The sequence below is a fragment of the Embiotoca jacksoni genome, unplaced genomic scaffold, assembly GCF_022577435.1.
Source record: "Embiotoca jacksoni isolate LCO1_2020_lvr unplaced genomic scaffold, fEmbJac1.0.p SCAF_65, whole genome shotgun sequence".
NCBI classification, from domain to species: domain Eukaryota; kingdom Metazoa; phylum Chordata; class Actinopteri; family Embiotocidae; genus Embiotoca; species Embiotoca jacksoni.
The window spans coordinates 125,108-145,015 of NW_027185420.1; the positions used below are offsets into that span (position 1 = coordinate 125,108).

Consider the following 19,908-nt stretch of genomic DNA (forward strand, 5'->3'; position numbering starts at 1 on the left):
TGTATAGGCTGAGTGGTGAAACACGAAGGGCCTGATTTACTAAGATCTCAAATAAAAGCTATTAAATTGTGTTTTTTCCAAAAGGTTGCGCATTTATTTTGCAGGTGATTTACTGAGAGTATTTACGTCACTGATATCAGGTGAAAATTGTTGTATTCAAATGAGGGTTTGCGTTTGTTAAAGTGATTCCAGTAATGGAAAACAGAGCAACCGTAAAAGGAAATCTGATCTCATTAAAATTAAGTAATATAAAAATAACAAGAACAAAATGCCACGTAGGAGATTATCAGCAAGGAAGTCAAAATTGTGGGAAAAGCAAAAAGGCGAAAAAAACATCTTAATAATAAAATGTCAGCAATGAAAGAGGAGGGACGGTGGATGAGGTGCTTCTAACAAACACTGAGCAGCAGGTCCAGATGTTTCTGTGATGAGCAGGTGAATTAGTTTCACTCAGTGCCTCGCGAGTGCTCGTCAACCTGATGAAGCTCCCTGTGAATTCTGCAGGACACGTTCAGGACCTTGGACAGCTCACCTGACTAACAGGACTGGGTGGGATATACCCGCAGTGATAAACAGAGGCAGGAAAATGCTGAGTCATAAGAACTTGTTTTTAATTGCTGGTATTTCATGGCTCCTCCTTGTTGGCTGTCAATCATCATTCCGTTCATTCAATAACGCCGAAACGTCATCGCTGGACAAACGATAAGTCTGAATATTTTTCCTCTGGTATCTCAGAAATGGTTAATCGGGTATAAAACCCCATTCTCTACATATTCTTTGCTTTCCTGCGTCTCCTTCTCACCACAATAATAAGAGCATTTGTCTCCAGATTTGCACACCTGATTAATATCTTTCAGTCGCACAAAAACACACAACAATCACTTCTCCTATTTCTACTTTCAGGTTTAGTAAATATCGTTGCGGACGCTAACTTGTACTATTTACATGTTCCGTCCACAGGGATTAAATAAGGAGTGTAGAACGAGGGAGAACCCACAAACACTCGCTGCAGCCAGGAAGCCAGCAAGACATGATGAAGATGGTGTGGAGTCAGAATGACAACAGTCCTGTGAAGCAGACTTGTTGATCCTCAGTCTGTCTCTTCCTACAGGAGGTTTCCAACCTCTCCTTCTAACACAGGAACAGATCTCCTGCTTCACTGTCAGCAACACTCAAAGTCCCAACCAGCAGCCTCCCACCACAGTACCCATGCTACAGCCACAGACAGCACTTCAGTGTTTCTCCAACACCGTCCGGCCGTTCAATGCTCCCTTTTATTCTTGCGTGATCCTCCACACCCTCTGACACAGCTGAGAGTCATCAGTCGTTAGTTCTCTCAGGTGTCCACAGGGAGATTCAGTTGTTTCGTTTATTCTCACATTAATCAAAAAAGTTTACAAAACATTCTCGTTGTAACGTGAGGTCAAAGACTGTACCGATGCCCCTTCCTCACGTTTCCTCCATGCTTGGTGAAGAAGAACCAAAAACTCAGTCCCCCTTCTCCCCTATCACAGCTGCTAATCAGCTGACAATCATCTTGTCAATCACAACTAATACATACGAATTAATTCAGCATATGCATTTCATCTTATTTCATAAGTCAAAAGAAAGATTTACATTACCTCAGTAAATAAGCAAATTCTAATATAATTTGTTATCAACACAAAATATGGCTCTAACACAGGTACTGTGTAAAACTTCATCCAGTAAAACATTCACTGACAACTACTGTGGATGAGTATGGCCAGAATTACAAAGGAAAAATCCTGACAATCTGGAGCATGTAAACAGTGGAAAAGAACCGTTCTCATGGCATCACCAACTCGAGATGGCTGCACCGTGCAAAGCAAAAAGTGAAAGACAATCAGGTTAAAATTAATTGATTTTCCTTTTACACATTGCAGGAGCTTGCTAAGGTTGTTGGTAAGCTGCGAGAGCTGCTCCCAATATTTTGATGAAGCGATGGACGTCGCTGAAGGAGTTGTAGAGCGGCACCGGAGCAATTCGCAGCACACTGGGCTCCCGCATGTCACACTGGGAGACAGGAAAACAGAAAAAAAAACATTTACAAGACATGAGGTAGGAAACACTCTGTTAGCCTCTAATTTAAATCTACAACATCTCAGCTACTAACCACAACTCCCCTCTTCTCCAGCTCCTGGAAGACTTTCCTGACAGGGTGACAGAAGGACAACGAGAGCTGGCAGCCTCTCTGCTGAGGATCCGACGGCGTGATGACGTGGACGTGAGGTTTGTGTGACTTGGCCGGGTCCTCGGCGTAATAGTGCTGAATCAGATGCTCCAGGTACCCCGTCAGCAGGATGGACTTCCTGCGCAGCGCTTGCATAGTAGTCATGTTGAACACCTGACAAAATGTAAAAGGCTGCTTTTAGATCATTCGTTCATGTTGTTTGTGCCCACTCAAAAATTCAAACCACACAGGAAAGGTAGTGCAGTACCTCTAAACTGGCCTGCAGCGGGCAGACCAGTAGGATAGGCTGGTTGGAGAGTCTGAAGCCACTCACTCCAGGCTGCAGCTCCAGCACTGAAAACACAACGAAAAAACAAGAAAGCTCACAAACATTTAAAACTGTTTTAACGAGAATTATGGAAGTAAAAATCCTCATTACCATTATTCATCTGGAAGCGTGTTTTCAAGTCATGTCCCCACCATCCCAACAGCCTGAAGGAGACAGTTACACAGTTACAGAAAGGGAAATGTTCCAAAGTGATGTTCCTTCATTTATGTGATGTACTGTATGATACTTACACTGGTTTAATAGTGTCTTTGTGCTTCTCGTGGACAAACGCCCCAGCAAGACCACCGGCACCTGAGTTTAAATACTACATCCAAAAAAAAAACAGTCATCACATACAAACTGTCATTAACAATTCCTCTGATTTCTTAAAAAGGTTATCTTCACTTTCCTGTCAGCTGACCTTGTAGGAGCACCAGCAGGCAAAGTCCACACCCCAGTCATGAAGCTTTAGTTCCACATTTCCCACCGCATGGGCGCAGTCAAAGCCAACGTAGCAGCCCTGACGGACAAATGGGAAGAAGATAAATGGCAAGTGTGACAGCTCTGTGACTTGTTGAATGAGACACATTTACAAAGAAATTACTTTCTAAAGCAAAGCTCAATTTGCTGCAAATATAAATGTAGGTTACGTAATGCCCTCAGCGGCAGCTGAACTCATACATATTGTAAAAACAAATTCACAACTATAATAAGACAAGCAAGGAAATATTCTTATAGTCAAATATTAAAGAACAACAAAAATATGACAAAGGAGACCCCCGAAATGTTGAGCAGCTGAAAACTCTTATTGGCCAAGACATTGACAACATTTAACTGGTGTCCTCAGTTTCCAAACATTTAGTGTTTAGTTGTAAACATGCCCCTGTCCCCTCCTTTGAGCAAATGAGCTTATATTTTTCATAAAACAAGAAAAAAAAAATCTCCGTTTTAACATTTATTGTCATTTTACACGACATACTAACATTTTTGAAAACAGGGTTATAAAAACATTAAACACAACACTAGTGCCAAACAGGGAAGGTGTTCGCTGACATCCAAGGCTTCTTTCATCTTTAACACTTATCTGATCTGATTTGGTGGTCACATCTTGTCTTTACCTTCCTCTGGCCAGCCTCAGTGATGGCAACCATGTCGAACAGCTGGCCGGTGTAGTATTGGACGCCGCTTAACATCACCAGGGCGATGGACTCCCCCTCCTTCTCGATCACCTCCAGGATGTCCTCTGTCCTCAGAGTTTCCTCTCCCTGACCGGCCAGGAAGCACAATCAGTGATCAGTCCTATCTTTCACTCCCACCTGACATTTATCCACAGAAAGTGCCTGTGCAGCTCAGGAATATCTTTATGGTCTCCAGATGGCGCCGTCCCTGTGACTTCTAAATCCCTGTCAGCCCAAATTATGTTGTGATGGAATCCTTAACTTCCTCACATCTTCCAACCTAGCCTGATTAAAGGGCTTTGTTTGGCTTTGAAGTTTGGTTTTATTTCATTGTGTAGTGAGGTTCTGCTTCACATTTAAAGGGCCATAACAACCCCCCCAAAAAAAATCCCTGGAAATGCAGCAAAGCTTGAAAGGAGCATCACGTGTGATATAGGACAACAGTGAAACATGTTGGTCGTACCGGTCTGGGTGACAGCAGCAGCATGCTCTGCTGAGGGTCGAATCCTCGCAGGCGGATCTGAGACTCGGCAGCGTACTGAGGAGACAAGGGACAGATTCATATTCACAATGCGGGCAGCAAGGAAACTGAAGCTGAACAAACAACTGATTCACACTGTAGACAAGATGAAAAACACTGAACACAGGAACACATTCTATTGAAACCCTTTTCAGGTCACTTTAATGTCATTTAAGTGACGCAATATTTTATTTTTAAAAACACTAACTTGCACATCATTCCTACCCATGAAGCTTATTCATGACATTTATCATCAAGCTACGCAACAAGCTCGTAGACTTCTGTCGGTCAATAATGAAACTTCTGAAGTAATGATCTGACTCCACAATAATCCGAAAGGAGTTTTACTGGCAAAGTAAATGACTGATTCTTGATTCCTGTTGTTCTGGTTTTGTACCCTCATGGTTGAAATGCACTTATTGTAAGTCGCTTTGGATAAAAGAGTCAGCTAAATGAAATGTAATGTAATGTAACTGAGGTCAGCTCCATAACAATGCTTCTTTAGTGACTGCTGAATGTTTGAAATAAGTTTATTTTGGGCAGAAATGTGAAGATTTGCAAATCACACACATCCACATTTAATTGCAAATAGACCAAAGACAATATATCAACTGTTGAAACGGAGAAATGTTATTGTTTTATGAAAAATATGTTCTGATTTTAAATTTGATGCCAGCAACATATTTCAAAAAAGTTCAGACAGGGTCAACAAAAAACTGGAAAGGTTGGGTAAAGATAACAAAAACACCTAGTGGACCATCTCACAATTAATTATGTTAATTAGCAACAGATCAGTAACGTGATTGGGTATAAAAAGATGATTTCAGAGGCAGAGTGTCTCAAAATTGCAAAGAATGTATAGATTTCATCATCAATGGTTCATAATATCATTAAAAGGTTCAGAGAATCCAGAGAAATATCTGTACACAAGGGACAAGGAAGAAAACCAATATTTCTTCTTCTCTGGGCCCGAGATCATTTAAGATGGACTGAGATGAAGTGGAAAACTGTCCTGAGGTCTGATGGATCACAATCTGAGATTCTTTTTGGAACTCATAAAATGCTGCATCCTCCAGGTTAAAGAGGAGAGGGACCATCCAGCTCGTTATCAGTGCACGGTTGAAAAACCAGCATCCATGACAGTACAGGGATGCATTAGTGCACATGGCATGGGTAGCTTGAACATCTGGAAGGAAGCATTAATGCTGAATGATATATTCAGGTTCTGGAGCAACATATGCTGCCATCCAGACAACGTCTCTTTCAGGGAAGGTCTTGTTTATTTCAGCAAAACAATGTCAAGCCACATTCTGCACATATTGACTCCTTAGTAGAAGAGTCCAGGTACTAAACTAGCGTGCCTGTAGTCCAGACCTGTCAGCCATTTAAAAAAAAATTGGTGCATTATTAAAATGAACAATAGGACAAAGGACACCCTGAACTGTTAAACAGCAAAAACAATATTTTAGGATTATATCTTAGGAAACATAGGAAAACATTTCACTTAAAAAACTCCAGAAACTGGTCTCCTCAGTTCCCAAACATTTATACTGTTGTTAAAAGAAGTGATGCAAGACAGTGGTAAACATGCCCCGGTCCCAACTTCTTTGAGACACGTTGCTGGCATTAACTTCAAAATAAGCATATATTTTTCCAAAAAAAAAAATTCTCCTTTTCAACATTTGATATGTTGTCTTTCAATATGTTGTCTTTAGTCTACCTGCAATAAAATATTGATTTATGTGATTTGCAAATCATTGCATTGTTTTTTACATTTTAAACAGCGTCCAAACTTTTTTTTTATAATTGGGGTTGTGGTGTTTAATTTAAATAATTGTATTGACAAGCAGAAGCTGGACAGCACAATTTGAAATGTAATTTATTAGTTTGGAATGAGATTTCAATAACCTTGAAATTGAAAGATCAATTGTGAAATTATAATTAATTTGTAGACAGGTGTATTTTCCTCTCACCTGTCCACATTCTGTTCTTACAATTAAAATTCATGAAATTACATTTTAGTTTGATTCTTGCTCATCCGGGTCTTGGAGGAAGAACAACAGAGTGCAGAACCTAAGAACTTCTTTTCACAGCGACAGTACGCTGTCGCTCATAGACATAAACCTTCTTCTCATAAAAGGCACAGTCGGAAAGTTCAGAGGCTGCTCTGCTGAGCTACTTTTAGCTGCAAATGAACTCAGTTTCATGATTTAACATTTAGTTTTAAGTTCACTTATAATTCACTTTCAAAATACAAAATGCAATTTCAATTATGATACATGATTCAGCTTATCAATACAATTATGAAAATGAAATACACATTCCAATTTTATGATTCAAATTCAGTTTTTTAATGCAATAATCCAAGTCAAGTAATTTACATATAAATGATTCAAATTCAGTTTTTTGTGACACTTATGTATGTCTGCATGTACACAGAGAGAGTGAAGCGCCTGCTGGAACTGGACTTAAACTACCAATAGTAGACTTTACATGGAGATTTTCTGTCAAAAGGTTGGCAGAGCAAATGTTCTCCACAGCTCTGATCACCGTTATTTGCTTTCAAATGCAATTTGCAGAAATACTCGTGGCAACTTCAGGACAGTTTTAGTGAAATCACCTCTACGTGTCAGTAAATCTCACTGATTTCAACGGATCTCATCAGTTTTATGTGAATTTAGGATTCAATCTTTATTTCATACAAGTTGACACATAAACTGTGTCCAGTTCCTGGAGGTGCTATGCTCGGCCCAGTGTGTTAAGAGTGCTGAGCCAAACTCACAGGATTGATCTATCACCTGTTCTTGTTTACCATTTGAACAGCTAGTGCAACTAAAAGTCACAAGAACCACAACAAAGAAGATGAACAACAAGAAAATTAAAAAGTCAAACAAGCTAAAGAATTTTTAAGGATGAGCCTTTTTCATGTATTTGTGTAGCAATTAGGATGTGCTCAGTAAAAATCACACAATTGTACCTCCTTTTTTGGCCATTAAGCTTATTAATGACATTTGAATTGCTTTTTTAGGTCAATAATGACAATCAATAATCCAACTCCACAATATATCATCATAAAGCAGCGACGTGCTTTGAGCTGACCTCAGGTATTTACTTGATGTCAGTATAAGTCCTTTATTAGAAGAAGCTGCTGATTAATTAAACATTAAACATTAAACTAACCAGATCTGTTGAAATAAGTGAGGTTTTCTAACACGTAGAGGAGATTTCACGAAAGATGGAGTCCTGAATTTGCAGTGATAGTTCTGCAGATTGCATTTGAAAGCAAATCATGGTGATCAGTATTGTGGAGAACATTTGTTCTGCCAAAATTTAGACGGAATACCTTTATATAAAATCTTCTTTTGAAAACTTAAGTCCAGTTCCTGCAGGTACTACGAAAGAACTGTTCTTTCGGCTGGAGATTAATATTGCTGAACCAAACTTGCAGGACGAACATCGAGTGAAGTTTAACTTTCAGACAGATTTGCTTTTGAGCTTGACTAAAACTTCAACATCCAGCTTGTATTAAAAAAAAAAAAAAGACTTGTGGGTCAGGTTATGTACATAAATGTAAAAAGAGAGGATTTTATAGAAAACTGTTCGTAAAAGACCTTGAACGGAGTCGGAGAACAAGTGGAGGCACTCACGTGATCTGACGGAAAAGCTTTGTCCTCCAGGAGGATTTTGTGTCGCACCGTGGTGGGTTTGTAGAAAGAGAGCTGCAGAATGATGACAGGAAATGACATTTAACTTTGAAATTGCTCCATTCTGTAATCCACGGAATTGTGTATTAATAGCTCACAGCTGTTTTCTTTAAAATTTATATCTGACATCTACAGTATCTTCACAACTGAAATGGTTCTCCAGCTGAAAATGACTCTCTTACCATTAGAAGGTGTAAATTAACCGTCAGGCCGTTCATCAGCGCCACTTCTTCAGTTTTAGCTCCTGTTAGAGACAGAATAAAAACAACATCAGTCTTTTTCTCAGATACATCCATTTTGATTGACTTCCTCATTTGTCAACTGTATGTTTCAGAAACCAGGAGCTCCGCTGGTAATTAGAGCACAGTAAAGTACAGTAGACATCATCACTCCAACTCACCTGCTGTTTATTAGCTGCTGCTGTTTTCCAGACACATTTAGTTGTTCCTCAACAGTAAAGCCAAAAAGCATGAAACACAAAATAAAGATTGTAGTTGTCTTTTGGCTTTTCTCAAACTTAATGCATAACTAAACAAAGGCAAAAAAAACTTCCTTTGAAGGAACTTCTGATATCTCACGCAGCAGATGACCGAATTGTATGCAGCACCTCAGTCTGCAAATCATCAGTTTAGGAGTGACTGAACTCCAAAACATACACGAAATAGGACCAATTGATCTGCAGAGTCCCTGAAATGTGGAAATGAAATTTTTTTAGCTTAAACTGATCAGAAGTATTGACACCATTTCCTGCTTCTGTTAAATCCATCAGCTCATGCTTATGCAAGCTGCTCACAGACTTTGGACTGTACAAAAACAAAGGCCTTGACAGAAGAGTGCAGTGACCGGAACACAGAAAGCTGTTGAGCACCCACTGCTGCATGTGAGCACTGAACAATAATGAATGTGGATAATACAACAAGTAGTTCTGACCCAGAGGTCTGATTGGTCAACCGTACATTTAGAACGTGCTCAAATCAGCATGACAGCACACCCTGCTCATCACTTGTAATACTCTGCCTTCTCAATGGGAATATATAAATGGAATTGAATTTCACATTATATAATGTTGTTTTACTTGTTATAGGTCTATTAAATATGACACATTTGGTGAAATCGGGTCAATTTTGGTCCTTTTTGGTCGCTCCAAGCACCCGTAATAGTCGCCAACTAAAAATCTGAGCGGCGGCTAGCTTGACCGGTTTGGTTTTAACACATGACACTGTGCTAAAATCGTAAAAACACATCAGTACATCGATATCTTTTTTCAGCAGATATCTTAGTTACAACCAGACTGAGCTAGCTGAGCAGTTTAGTGTTTTTATGTGCAGTATCTGATCAGTTTGACAAACTCTCTCCAGAAAGCAATAAAACAAACTAGATCTCGTCTCTGTTGCTGGGTTGTTACTAAGGATCTAGAGTGGTAAACATTGCATACTTTACATTTGTTTCTGCTGAAGCAACTGATAGTTTTCCAGTTGTTGGTCATACCCCATGTGTTGCCATGGAAACGAAGATCACACCAACAAAAAGCTTTATATTTTGAGAGAGAATTCCCCCCACAATATGAATACATTTTGATTCCATATTTTATTTTATTTTCTTCAAAAAAAAATCCTTGAATTTCATTGAACCAAATGGCAGCACGCAGAGGAGCTGCAGACAAACGCTCATCAGGTGCACAAGCTGCTTGCAGGTGTGACTAACGACGGGAAATGTTACCGACGGCTTCCACGAGGGCGCACCGTTGATTTTGTTGTTGAATCAAATTAAGTATAGAGTTGCAGTTTCAAATATTGAAGCTACTTTCACTATTTAATTTAGTATTTTAAGATCCAACTCTGACCTGTCATATCCACCTGTTGTATTTCTCAATTCTGTCCATAACTAAATTCAGTTGTTTTTTTTAAGCCAGCATTGGTAAAATAGCTTCAGGAAACGACATTGTGACTAAATATTTGGTGCAGTTTGATTTTGCAATCACTTTCTGTTGATATAAATATTCAGATGTTTTTGTATTCTAACTACAAACATACAATTGGGAGACGGCTGAGACAGCTGGGAGATTTCCCTTTCTGATTTTCTTTTAGTGCCATGTAGTGAAACGATGCTGATGTTTAATTCAGTATTTTCCTGAAAATTTAGACAAATCTAAAGTAAAAAGAAAATGCCGTAGTTGCCATGAAAGACCAGAAGCAGCACATTTGTGGTGTCTGTTTGTGCCTTCCTCTGAGGTTCCTCTGCATGCTGCGGACTATCAAGAAATTTGATTTTACAACAACATTCAACCGTCACCTGTCCTGTGACACTAACACGAGGTACCCTCTCAAAACTTCCTGCAGGAAGCCAACTCTCTTTGAGTTGGTGTTTTCAAAATGTGAATACAAGCCTGTCCTCTCAGATTTGTCCAGATGAGATCAAATGTGCACGTTTTTAGTCAACAATTTCCCCAAAAACGGCCCCTGTAGGACCCTGTCTTGGTGGTAGTGCTGGGCAGACTCACTGTTTCTTACCAACAACTTGAGCCATGAGGTCCTCGATGTTGTTTTCAGCCCAGGCCCAAGGTCGCGAACCCTCTGTGTGGCCATGGACACCCCTGTAAAACAGCACATCAGTGCAAAGTCCAAAAGCCTCTATGTAATCCTATTATAGTACATGTAGGAGTTCACGTACGTTTTGGCCCACTTGTCCAGCTCCTCTTCCAAGTACTTGCGGGCCATTCTGGGCTGAAGCCCCAGCGAGTTTCCCACCAGGTAGATGCATTCCTTGGTGCCATCGACTACCGAGAGATCAGCTGCAGAAACAGTGAAAATAATCCATGAAACACCTTCTAATAACATCCAACTCCAACTTTAAAGGGATGTCTTTGACTCACAGAGAGGCAAATCTGCAATTTTGGGCACTAGGAATTCTTTCCTGAGATGTTGCAGTGTGTCGTGTTTGTCAAAGTAAACAGCCACCTTTGCACAGGTGGGACTGCAGCCTAGCAAGGCTGATACTCGCTCCACAGTTTCTCTGACATTCAAACCTACAAACTTTTCCATAATAGTGGGACTGATGGGCTGCCGGCCTGCAGAGGGAGCAAATAAACAACAGACAAACAACAGGTTGACATAAACCAAAATTACCCTTTATCTTTTCATTACACTGATACATTTGGACATGGTCCATGAACCTTTTTTTTTACTGGACACTGTTTTTACTTCCATAAATAATCACAACAGCAAAAATATTTCAGAGCTTTTAAGTTACTCTTTAAAGTTTAGCGTGCGGTTTGGCAGGTTTTTTGTTTCTGTTTTCAAGGATATGCAGGAAGCTCCATATCTTCAAATTCCTTGAGTTTATTAAGATTTACTTTTCATCTATTTCCACTTAAGTCCCTGTGCTGCAAGTCCAAAACGCATTTCTATTGATATATTCTATATGACACATTTATTTATGTCGAGGAGGAAAGGTCCTGTGTTTCCTTAAAAGGAAATTAAAAAATGACTCCTGTCCATTGTACACATAGACATGTGTCTTTACTTTAAAATACAAATTAGTATTATTTTCAGTTATTCTTTCAAAAATCTTTTTTTAAGGTGTTAATTTTTTGAGCCAACTACTTGAATGATGTGAAAAGCAGCTTGTAGCTTTTTTATTTGACACTGTTCAAAGTCACCTTTAAACGCTTTCCTCTGTAGAGTAGCTATGTAGTTTTACTTGGAAATAAACACCAGCATGAATTCGCCTTTTTTTTCTTTTACAGTTCAACAATCAGTTAAAATGCTTTTTTTGCCAGTCTCATTGCTCATTCTGTAAAACAGTGGAAATTGTAATAAACTGAAAGCTGTCACTCACAGTAGGATCAGTTGGTTTGCAAATGAGCTTCCTCCCCGCAGTCAAACTGAGCGAATCCTCTGGAAACGCTCTTTAACCCCTCTGTATACACTTTCAGGTTAATCATTGTTCTCCTGATCCCACATATAGCTTAGACAAAACCAATGGCTTCAACATGGAACAGACCAATTCCTGTATTTAATGTTGTTCTTTTGCACGCACTTTTCACTTTTGTTGGTGTAAATCTAAATTTACAGTGTTGATCATGTGATTAAAAGCCACAGCTATTAATCTGCTTCTTATTAATCTGTCTCTTTATGGAAGTTTGTGGACGGGGGACAAACACAAAATGTTGTACAATAATAATAAATGGTAAGCTATTGTTCGGCTTTTAGCAACACTGTTCTATAGAGTTGAGATGCTAAGCTACCATAACACTAGCCACCAGAAGCTAGTGGTTGTTCCATACCAAGTAAAGCTGTAGAAACAAAACTCCTGAATGTTTTTAATTCGACCAGAATTCATTTTATTGCTTGTAACTGTAACCTCCCGTGCAGCTGTTGCTTTAGAGACAGTGCAGAATAGACAGAAAATAGGGGAATTATCAAATCTAATCCAGGTTCGATGAGGAGACTGGTTAATCTATCACTCGTCTGACTGCTGCACAGACAAGAAATATCCACCCCCGAATTACACTTACAACAACAGGTTTAATTAGAACACAATACAATAACCAATACTACAACAAATTGACAATTCCACGCATCAAAAAGTGTCCAAGCAGGTAATATGAAAATCAAAAACCTCTGAGATCTCAGGAATAAATGAAATTTTTAAAAAAAAGGTATAAAAAAGAGTTGAGTTCTCAAATGTCCTCCATCACCCCCCCCCCCCCCCCCCCCCCCCCGCACAAATAATGCCCAGCAAAATGGACTCCAGGTGAACTGTGATGTCCAGCTGAGATGAGGATTCTCTCAGGTGAAGGTAGACGGTAAAATGGATGAAGATGGGTGAAGATGGATGAAGATGGATGAAGATGGGGTGAGTGGTGGCAGGCAGGACGGTGGATGGACGGTACCTCTGGCTCCAACGAAGAAGCTATTCCAAAAAAAAAAAAACAGCCTCTGCACCTGTGCAGGACAACAGTTCATTACTAATTCAATTTACTCAACTGGGCCTGCAACCCCCACGGCTGTAAACATCACACACAATATAGCAACTAATTAGCGAACATACATAACAACTTAGAACAACAGTTCTAAGGATCTGTTGGCGAAACTGCAGCTCTTCAATGGCTCGTTGTTCAACATTCAATTTAAAGTTGTTAACTTTTCTTTAGCGGAATCTGATTAATCTTATCCTGCTCACAACTCCTACCATATCGAAGCACAGACAGAAAAACAAACATCCTCTACTGAGAGATGGATGATCACTTCTATCGATCTCTGTGCACGGAGTAACAAAGACGATGTATTAAGGAAAAGATTGACTCTCTTAGCACTTTTCTGTGTACAGAGGAGAACAGCTATGTGACAAACTGTTGACCTTACTTAAGTGGACAGTAACATAGTTCCAAAACATAATAATTAAGATCCCTGATTAAATTATTCTGGTTACATAACGTTTTCATTTGCACGGAAAAGACTGTCTTACTTCTTTCTCTTTGAATAGCCACACTTTAAATTTACAAGTCTATTAAAAATGTAAGCCACCTTTAATTTGATTTGAAATACATCGATGATGCATAGCAGAAAGTTCAAACTGCACTGACATATTGATTCTGGTCAGGTCTGCAGGTTTTCAGATAACCTCTCAAAGTCTCTTTCAACACTACAACTTGATGTTTGATCTCCCAGACGACAGCAGAGTATTGTCACTCTTGGAAGTGCAGATATACAATAGAAAACACTGTCTGTATACTGTAGATCCACACTGTCTTCCTACCCTAAATTATTGTGGGGATAATTTAAAACCATTGATCAAGTACTGCTCTTAGTTGTTTTTAAATGTCCTTATCTTTTGCCTTATGTTTTGATGCTTTTAATGGTTTCATGTGAAGCACTTTGATAGATAGATAGAGAGAGAGAGAGAGAGAGAGAGAGAGAGAGATACTTTATTAATCCCGCAAGGGGAAATGTTGTTGTTCCAGCAGTGCATTGTACAGGGCAAAGCAAGGAATTACAGGATATAAAATAGAGGTAGTAAAAATATTAAGTATGAAAAAAAATTAAAATGCACATTATATACAATTTATATACAAATGAAAATAGAATAATATTAAATTTAACTAAACCAGACTAAATAACAGTGCAACACGTTAAACAAAAGAATCTGACAACCGTGCAACGTGAATGTCCTTTTTGTTGAAATGTACAACACAAATAAACTTGCCTTGCCTTACTCCTTTTTAAAACTGATGTATGGACTTGTTTTGATTACATCATCATTATCATGCACATACTACACATCCTTGAAAATCCAGACCAGAGAACCAACTGTCCAAAGTACACAATCCCCCATTACACAAAATCTATGTAGAGAGCTTTAGGTTACACAAGACATATAGAAAGTGTTCACACAGCCTCATTTTGTGATATTTTTTTGGTTAGCCGATCCTGTGATTGTAGTATTTCAAATAAGAACAGGCGAATAATTGCAGCCACATATCCAATTATAGGTTTTGTAATACAATGTGTAGGAAGCACGTTGTTTAAATGGTCTGAATTGGAAAAGTCAACAGCCCCATTCTCAGACTGGAGAACCTTACCTACGATTTCCCAGGAACAACTTGCTAAACAAGGCAGACTTTTCTCAAATACACCAGCAGAGTCCGAAACTCTGCCAAAGTTAACATAATCATTTATAACTTTTTGTTATTTGGTGTAGCAACTTGTGCTTTGTTTTACTGTTTGATGTGTGTATGTTGAAAAACCATGTTGAACCATATTTCTATTTAGCCAATTATTATTGGATGGAGTTTTTTTTTAATGAAATCTTCTGCAATTAACATCTTTTTTTTAATTTATTTTATTTTATTTTTTTTTGCTGTAAATATAGTTGTATATTAGTTGAATGTTTGTCTCAAAAAGTTTGAGTCTGTAAAAAAACATCAGAAAGTGACCATAATACCACTAAATAACTATTTATTAAAATACAAATAAATGGCCTTTTAGAAAGTTTTTAATGTTGAGGACATTTTTAAATTTAAAAACAAGGAAACCCATGAAGATTCCTTGAGAAACCTCCTAAAATAGTCATTACATAAACTACTGAATATCAACTCTTTATAACAAGTCCAGTACAATATAAGGCCTGAAGTTGGACATGTTATAAAAACTGTCATAGTAGAAGAAAAAAATGGCATATCATAGTATTTCAAAATAAGGCTATGGTAGTGTGTCAAAAAAATGTAATCCTATATTATGTAGAAAATGTCATACATCATAGTATGCCAAAACAAATGTCTTAGTTTACTATGTCAAAAAAATATCATCGAATATTATGTGGTCCAAAATGTCATGAAAATGTCATACTTTTGCATGTTGTCCAAAATATGATAAAAAAAAAAAAAAAGGTCTTAGATGTCATCTAAAATATCGAAAAGATTTCATACTATAGCATGTGGTCCAAAATTTAAAAAAAAAAAAAAAAAGTCATACCATAGCATACGTTGAAAAAAATGATTAAAAAGTCATACAAAGTATAGCATGTCGTCCAACAAGATGTGATCAGTTAACACAAATTTTAAAGCCTTTCATCCTGGAGAGACTTTTCAAATCTTTTAAAGCTTTCTTTTCTTTGAACTTCAACTAGCTCCGCCTACTTTCAGTGAGAAACACCATTCAAACTTTAAACAGGCCACAAGACAGTCAGCTGTTACCGTTACTCAGTGTTTTGATATCATTTTGAGTTTGTTGCTTTCATTCCAGCATTGAAAAGGCAAAATGTTATGTAGCAAGACATCCTCTTCATCACAGAGCCTGAGGTCAGTCTGAAGTTACAAGAATTTACGACGCAGGACACCTCAGATCTGCAGATAAACTCCAAAAAGCTGTCACCTCATAAAACTCACCAGGCAGAATAAACAATCATAAACTCCCCTTTCGGCTGGTTTTGAACTCTTATCTCGTGCTGTGAACCACTTGACCTCTGACCTTTCCGTCAGCCCCACAAAGTGAAACTATCCAGACCACTAATGTCTGCTGCCCTGTGGTTGAACAACAACTCCACAATGACAAACTCAGTATTCCAGCTGAAACTATAATGCACATATGTTTTATTCTGTTTGTTTCTCATGCAAATTAATAACATTTGTACATATCACTGATGTTTATCAGCCTTGCTTATATAGTTAATCTGCAGACTCTCTGCTTGCCTTTAGTTACTTTTATTGGCTAACAATATAAACTTGTATTAAGTATCTTTGTAACTCATATCAACAAGTGTTTAACTTTAGTCATGGTGGATGAATAATTAACTTTTATTCTTAGCCGTATCAAAATGAATATTTAGCCTTTTCTTAAAGGAAGCATTCTCCCTGTTTTCAGAGCTCAGTGAACGCTCATCTGACACTTGACCCCTCCTCCAGCCTGGCCGTTCATAAAAGCTGGAAGCCTCAGACAGACTTTTTCTCTTCTTCAGAGATATTTTTTCTCTTCTTCTGATCAACCTTTATATTGACCATTAGGCACTCTCTGGTAATCTCACACTTTCCTATCGTTAGAGTTACCACGATCTATATTTTATTTTTTAGGATATTGAGTATTGCCATCAAAACTGAATATATCTCTCCAAGATGGTTGGTCAATATTGCACAGTATACTTGACACGTCACATTAAATTGCCCAATTCACAAACTCAGTTATGGCATAATTTTTTACCACCATAGTTCTGTCAAAACTACTTTTTCTGAACTGCTCCCAGCAACATTTTAATAAGTGTGCTGACGTAGCACTTATATGCTCAAACAACCTCAGACTAAAATAATTCATGGCTGATTTAAATTCCCATTCTTTGCATTTTACAGAAACACCCAATCAGGAATCACCAAACCAGCCAATGATTGAACCTCAGGATTCACAAACGTCATCACTCATTGATTGAGTGACAGCGTTTATATGGCTGGCCCTTTTGCTACAGCCCATTCAAAAAAACAAATCAAACTATCGCATATTATGACTCAATCATACGGATTAATAATTTCACTGTTATGTGGTGGGTGTTTTTCCAGGACCCAAATGCAAGCTCACAGACTCGAGGTTTCAAGTTCCAAAAATACAGTCTTTATTGTCCAAAAAACAAACAAAACACTACAAACCAAAAGGTGGCACCGAGCGTGTCCACTTACGTCCAGTCGGGAGGGCAACTCGACCGACAGCTCCAGGGGGACACGGGTAACAGGACAGCCGGCAGACCAGCGGAAGGGACGGCGTCAACAATCCTCCGAGCCGGGAGGGCAACTCCACCGACTGGTAGATTTTGACGGGGGATATCCGCAGGAGACACAGAGGCCGGAGGAACGGGAACGGGAACGGGAACAGGACTGACGGAGAGCTGACGGGGAGCAGACGGAAGACGGACGGGGAGCAGACGGAAGACGGACGGGTGGCTAAACAAAAATGCACCGACAACCAGAGTTGTGCAGGGGCAGGTTACATATAGTCTGGGGAGGTGATCAGGGAGATGCAGCACACCTGCAGGTGGTGATCAGAGGTGAGTGACTGCATCTGCTGGGACCGGTGAGGGGCGTGGCCACGAGAGGTGAGGGGCGTGGCCACAGACAAAGACAGGGGACACAGGAGGAGAGGTGATCGGGGGCAAAACGGAGGAAAAAACTGGACTCCTGACATTCACATTGAATTTCATCTGATCATTGTCATATCAAACATATCCATTTATTGTCTTCTTACTAGATGCAAATGAGAATTTAATGATAAGTCTCAGTGTAAAAGAAACCCACAGTTTATCAATATTTCATAACATGATCATTATGATTATTATGACTATGATGTTAACATCAACAATCATTTAAATTCAATTTGGGAAATATCAGACAGCTGTCACTCTGAAAGACCACTTGCCACCTTCAGTCTCTAAACAGCATCACTGTCAGACAGGCCTATAATAAGGTCTATAGTTTAACAAAAACATTTTTACACATCAATCATTAGAAAAAAAATTGACTCGTTCTCTAATGTGAATATCAACTTCTGTAAACAATAAATTGGAAAGTTTCTATTGTTCAAATATAACACCCTGTTTTGGACTATTTCTATAGTATCATATGAATACTAACAACACAGACACCATCACAGTTCAGCTAAAACTTACACTTAATATTTGTCAGGCATGGCGACAGCCTCTAATCTCTGGATCATTGATTCTGATGAAGTGGCCATTTTCTGAAATATACATATACAGTACTAATTAACAACACGTAACACTCACACTAAAGCCTGAGGGCATATCGAATACTAAAACTAACCAAATACTGCATTACAATTCTGTATCTAATTAAATTGAAAACTTTCAAAACAGTTGTTGATTCCGGAGAAACTAAACTGCTGACATGCTCTCGGTATGCTGATGCAAACTTATTAACCATGTGTAAACAATAATAAAGGCTTTTCTTGAACTCCAACTCGTACACAGTACAATAACACAAGGTCATATCTTTCTTTTAATGGATAATAATTGTAATATATAAAGTATCAAACTGTAAAAGTCCAATTAATTCAATTTTGACAAACAAGCAATTCATGGCTGTCAAAACTGGAAAATAGAGCTGTTGTCCGGTTGTCAGGGTGTTAGTGTAGTGATTATTCAAACCATGATGCTTTGTAAAGTAATTCAAATAATAATTAAAATTAAAAAATTATGATTTGTAAAAACTTAGTTTAAGCCGTGGCACTGTAATGCAGTTTTACATTAGGCTGAGAAACTGAGATTTGTGTTTCCTGTGAAACTGTCCAAACAAAATGACTTGAAAACTCCTTTTTACCATGTAGTTTATCCCATTTGCAATACTACTGATGAAGACATTTATTTGTAAACACTTAGTTTAAGCCGTGGCACTGTAATGCAGTTTTATGCTGTATTTGAGCTTCTCTCGCTGAGATAAGGCTGTTTTTGAAACATTGTGTTTCCTGTGAAATTGTCCACACAAAGTGACTTGAAACCACGTTGGCCATGTAGTTTATCCCATTTGCCATCGTTCTGAGTAGGAAACTTGTTTGTAAACAAGTGGTTTCAAGTCACTTTGTGTGGACAATTTCACAGGAAACACAATGTTTCAAAAACAGCCTTATCTCAGCGAGAGAAGCTCAAATACAGCATAAAACTGCATTACAGTGCCACGGCTTCAACAAAGTGTCTTCATCAATCAGTACTCTTCATCACTCGGTCCTCTTCATCACTCAGTCCTCTCTTCATCACTCGGTCCTCTTCATCACTCAGTCCTCTCTTCATCACTCGGTCCTCTTCATCACTCGGTCCTCTTCATCACTCGGTCCTCTCTTCACCAACAGCAGTGATGGACGTCTAAATAATAACCACCTAAAACACACGCTGTCAAAGAAAGCTTTCTGGATCAGCAGGGTGAAAACTGTGAAAGGTTTGGACAGAATAATACAAATTCATAATAAAAAAACACATCACTGTTGGATTCCTGATGATTCCTTTATAAACCTGAAGGTTTTCAAACCATCATCATCAATTGACAGCAACTTCTTTATTGCTGTGATCAGCTGACATCTGTCATAAAAACAGAAAACTGTCCTCTTCTTATGAATTCAGCCTCATCAGTCAGCTGCAGAAAGAAGACATCGGTGGAGCCAAAGCGTTCAACAGGGTCATCGTTGGAGTCAAAGCGTTCAACAGGGTCATCGTTGGAGTCAAAGCGTTCTACAGGGTCATCGTTGGAGTCAAAGCGTTCAACAGGGTCATCGTTGGAGTCAAAGCGTTCAACAGGGTCATCGGTGGAGTCAAACCGTTCTACAGTGTCATCGGGGGAGTCAAAGCATTCTACAGGGTCATTGTTGGAGTCAAACCATTCTACAGGGTCATCCGTGGAGTCAAACCGCTCTACAGGGTCATCGTTGGAGTCAAACCGTTCTACAGGGTCATCGTTGGAGTCAAACTGTTCTACAGGGTTATCGGTGGAGTCGTTGGAC

The 19,908-nt window shown here is 38.8% G+C and overlaps 1 protein-coding gene across 1 annotated transcript; it reads right to left on the bottom strand.

Annotated features, from left to right (window-relative positions):
• Positions 1–590: 590 nt before the first annotated feature.
• kynu (kynureninase) lies at positions 591–11,792 on the bottom strand. Its single transcript, XM_069175281.1, has 14 exons — positions 11,759–11,792; positions 10,794–10,988; positions 10,592–10,712; positions 10,432–10,514; positions 8,104–8,165; positions 7,865–7,936; positions 4,161–4,235; positions 3,638–3,784; positions 2,941–3,039; positions 2,771–2,844; positions 2,631–2,683; positions 2,460–2,545; positions 2,135–2,365; positions 591–2,034 (listed from the first exon to the last, which is right to left on the bottom strand). Exons 2-14 carry the CDS (start codon positions 10,960–10,962, stop codon positions 1,912–1,914), a joined length of 1,395 nt encoding a protein of 464 aa, XP_069031382.1. The 5' UTR covers positions 10,963–10,988; positions 11,759–11,792; the 3' UTR covers positions 591–1,911.
• Between the last annotated feature and the right edge of the window lie 8,116 nt (positions 11,793–19,908).

What these genes read in the sequence shown, in the direction of transcription:
- kynu (XM_069175281.1), bottom strand. Translation starts at nt 10,962, where the DNA reads ATGGAAAAGTTTGTAGGTTTGAATGTCAGAGAAACTGTGGAGCGAGTA. An exon ending in AAGCTTTTCCGTCAGATCAC is followed by an intron (nt 4,236 to 7,864) that starts GTGAGTGCCTCC and finishes TTGTCTCCTCAG; the next exon opens with TACGCTGCCGAGTCTCAGAT. An exon ending in AAAGACACTATTAAACCAGT is followed by an intron (nt 2,684 to 2,770) that starts GTAAGTATCATA and finishes TGTCTCCTTCAG; the next exon opens with GCTGTTGGGATGGTGGGGAC.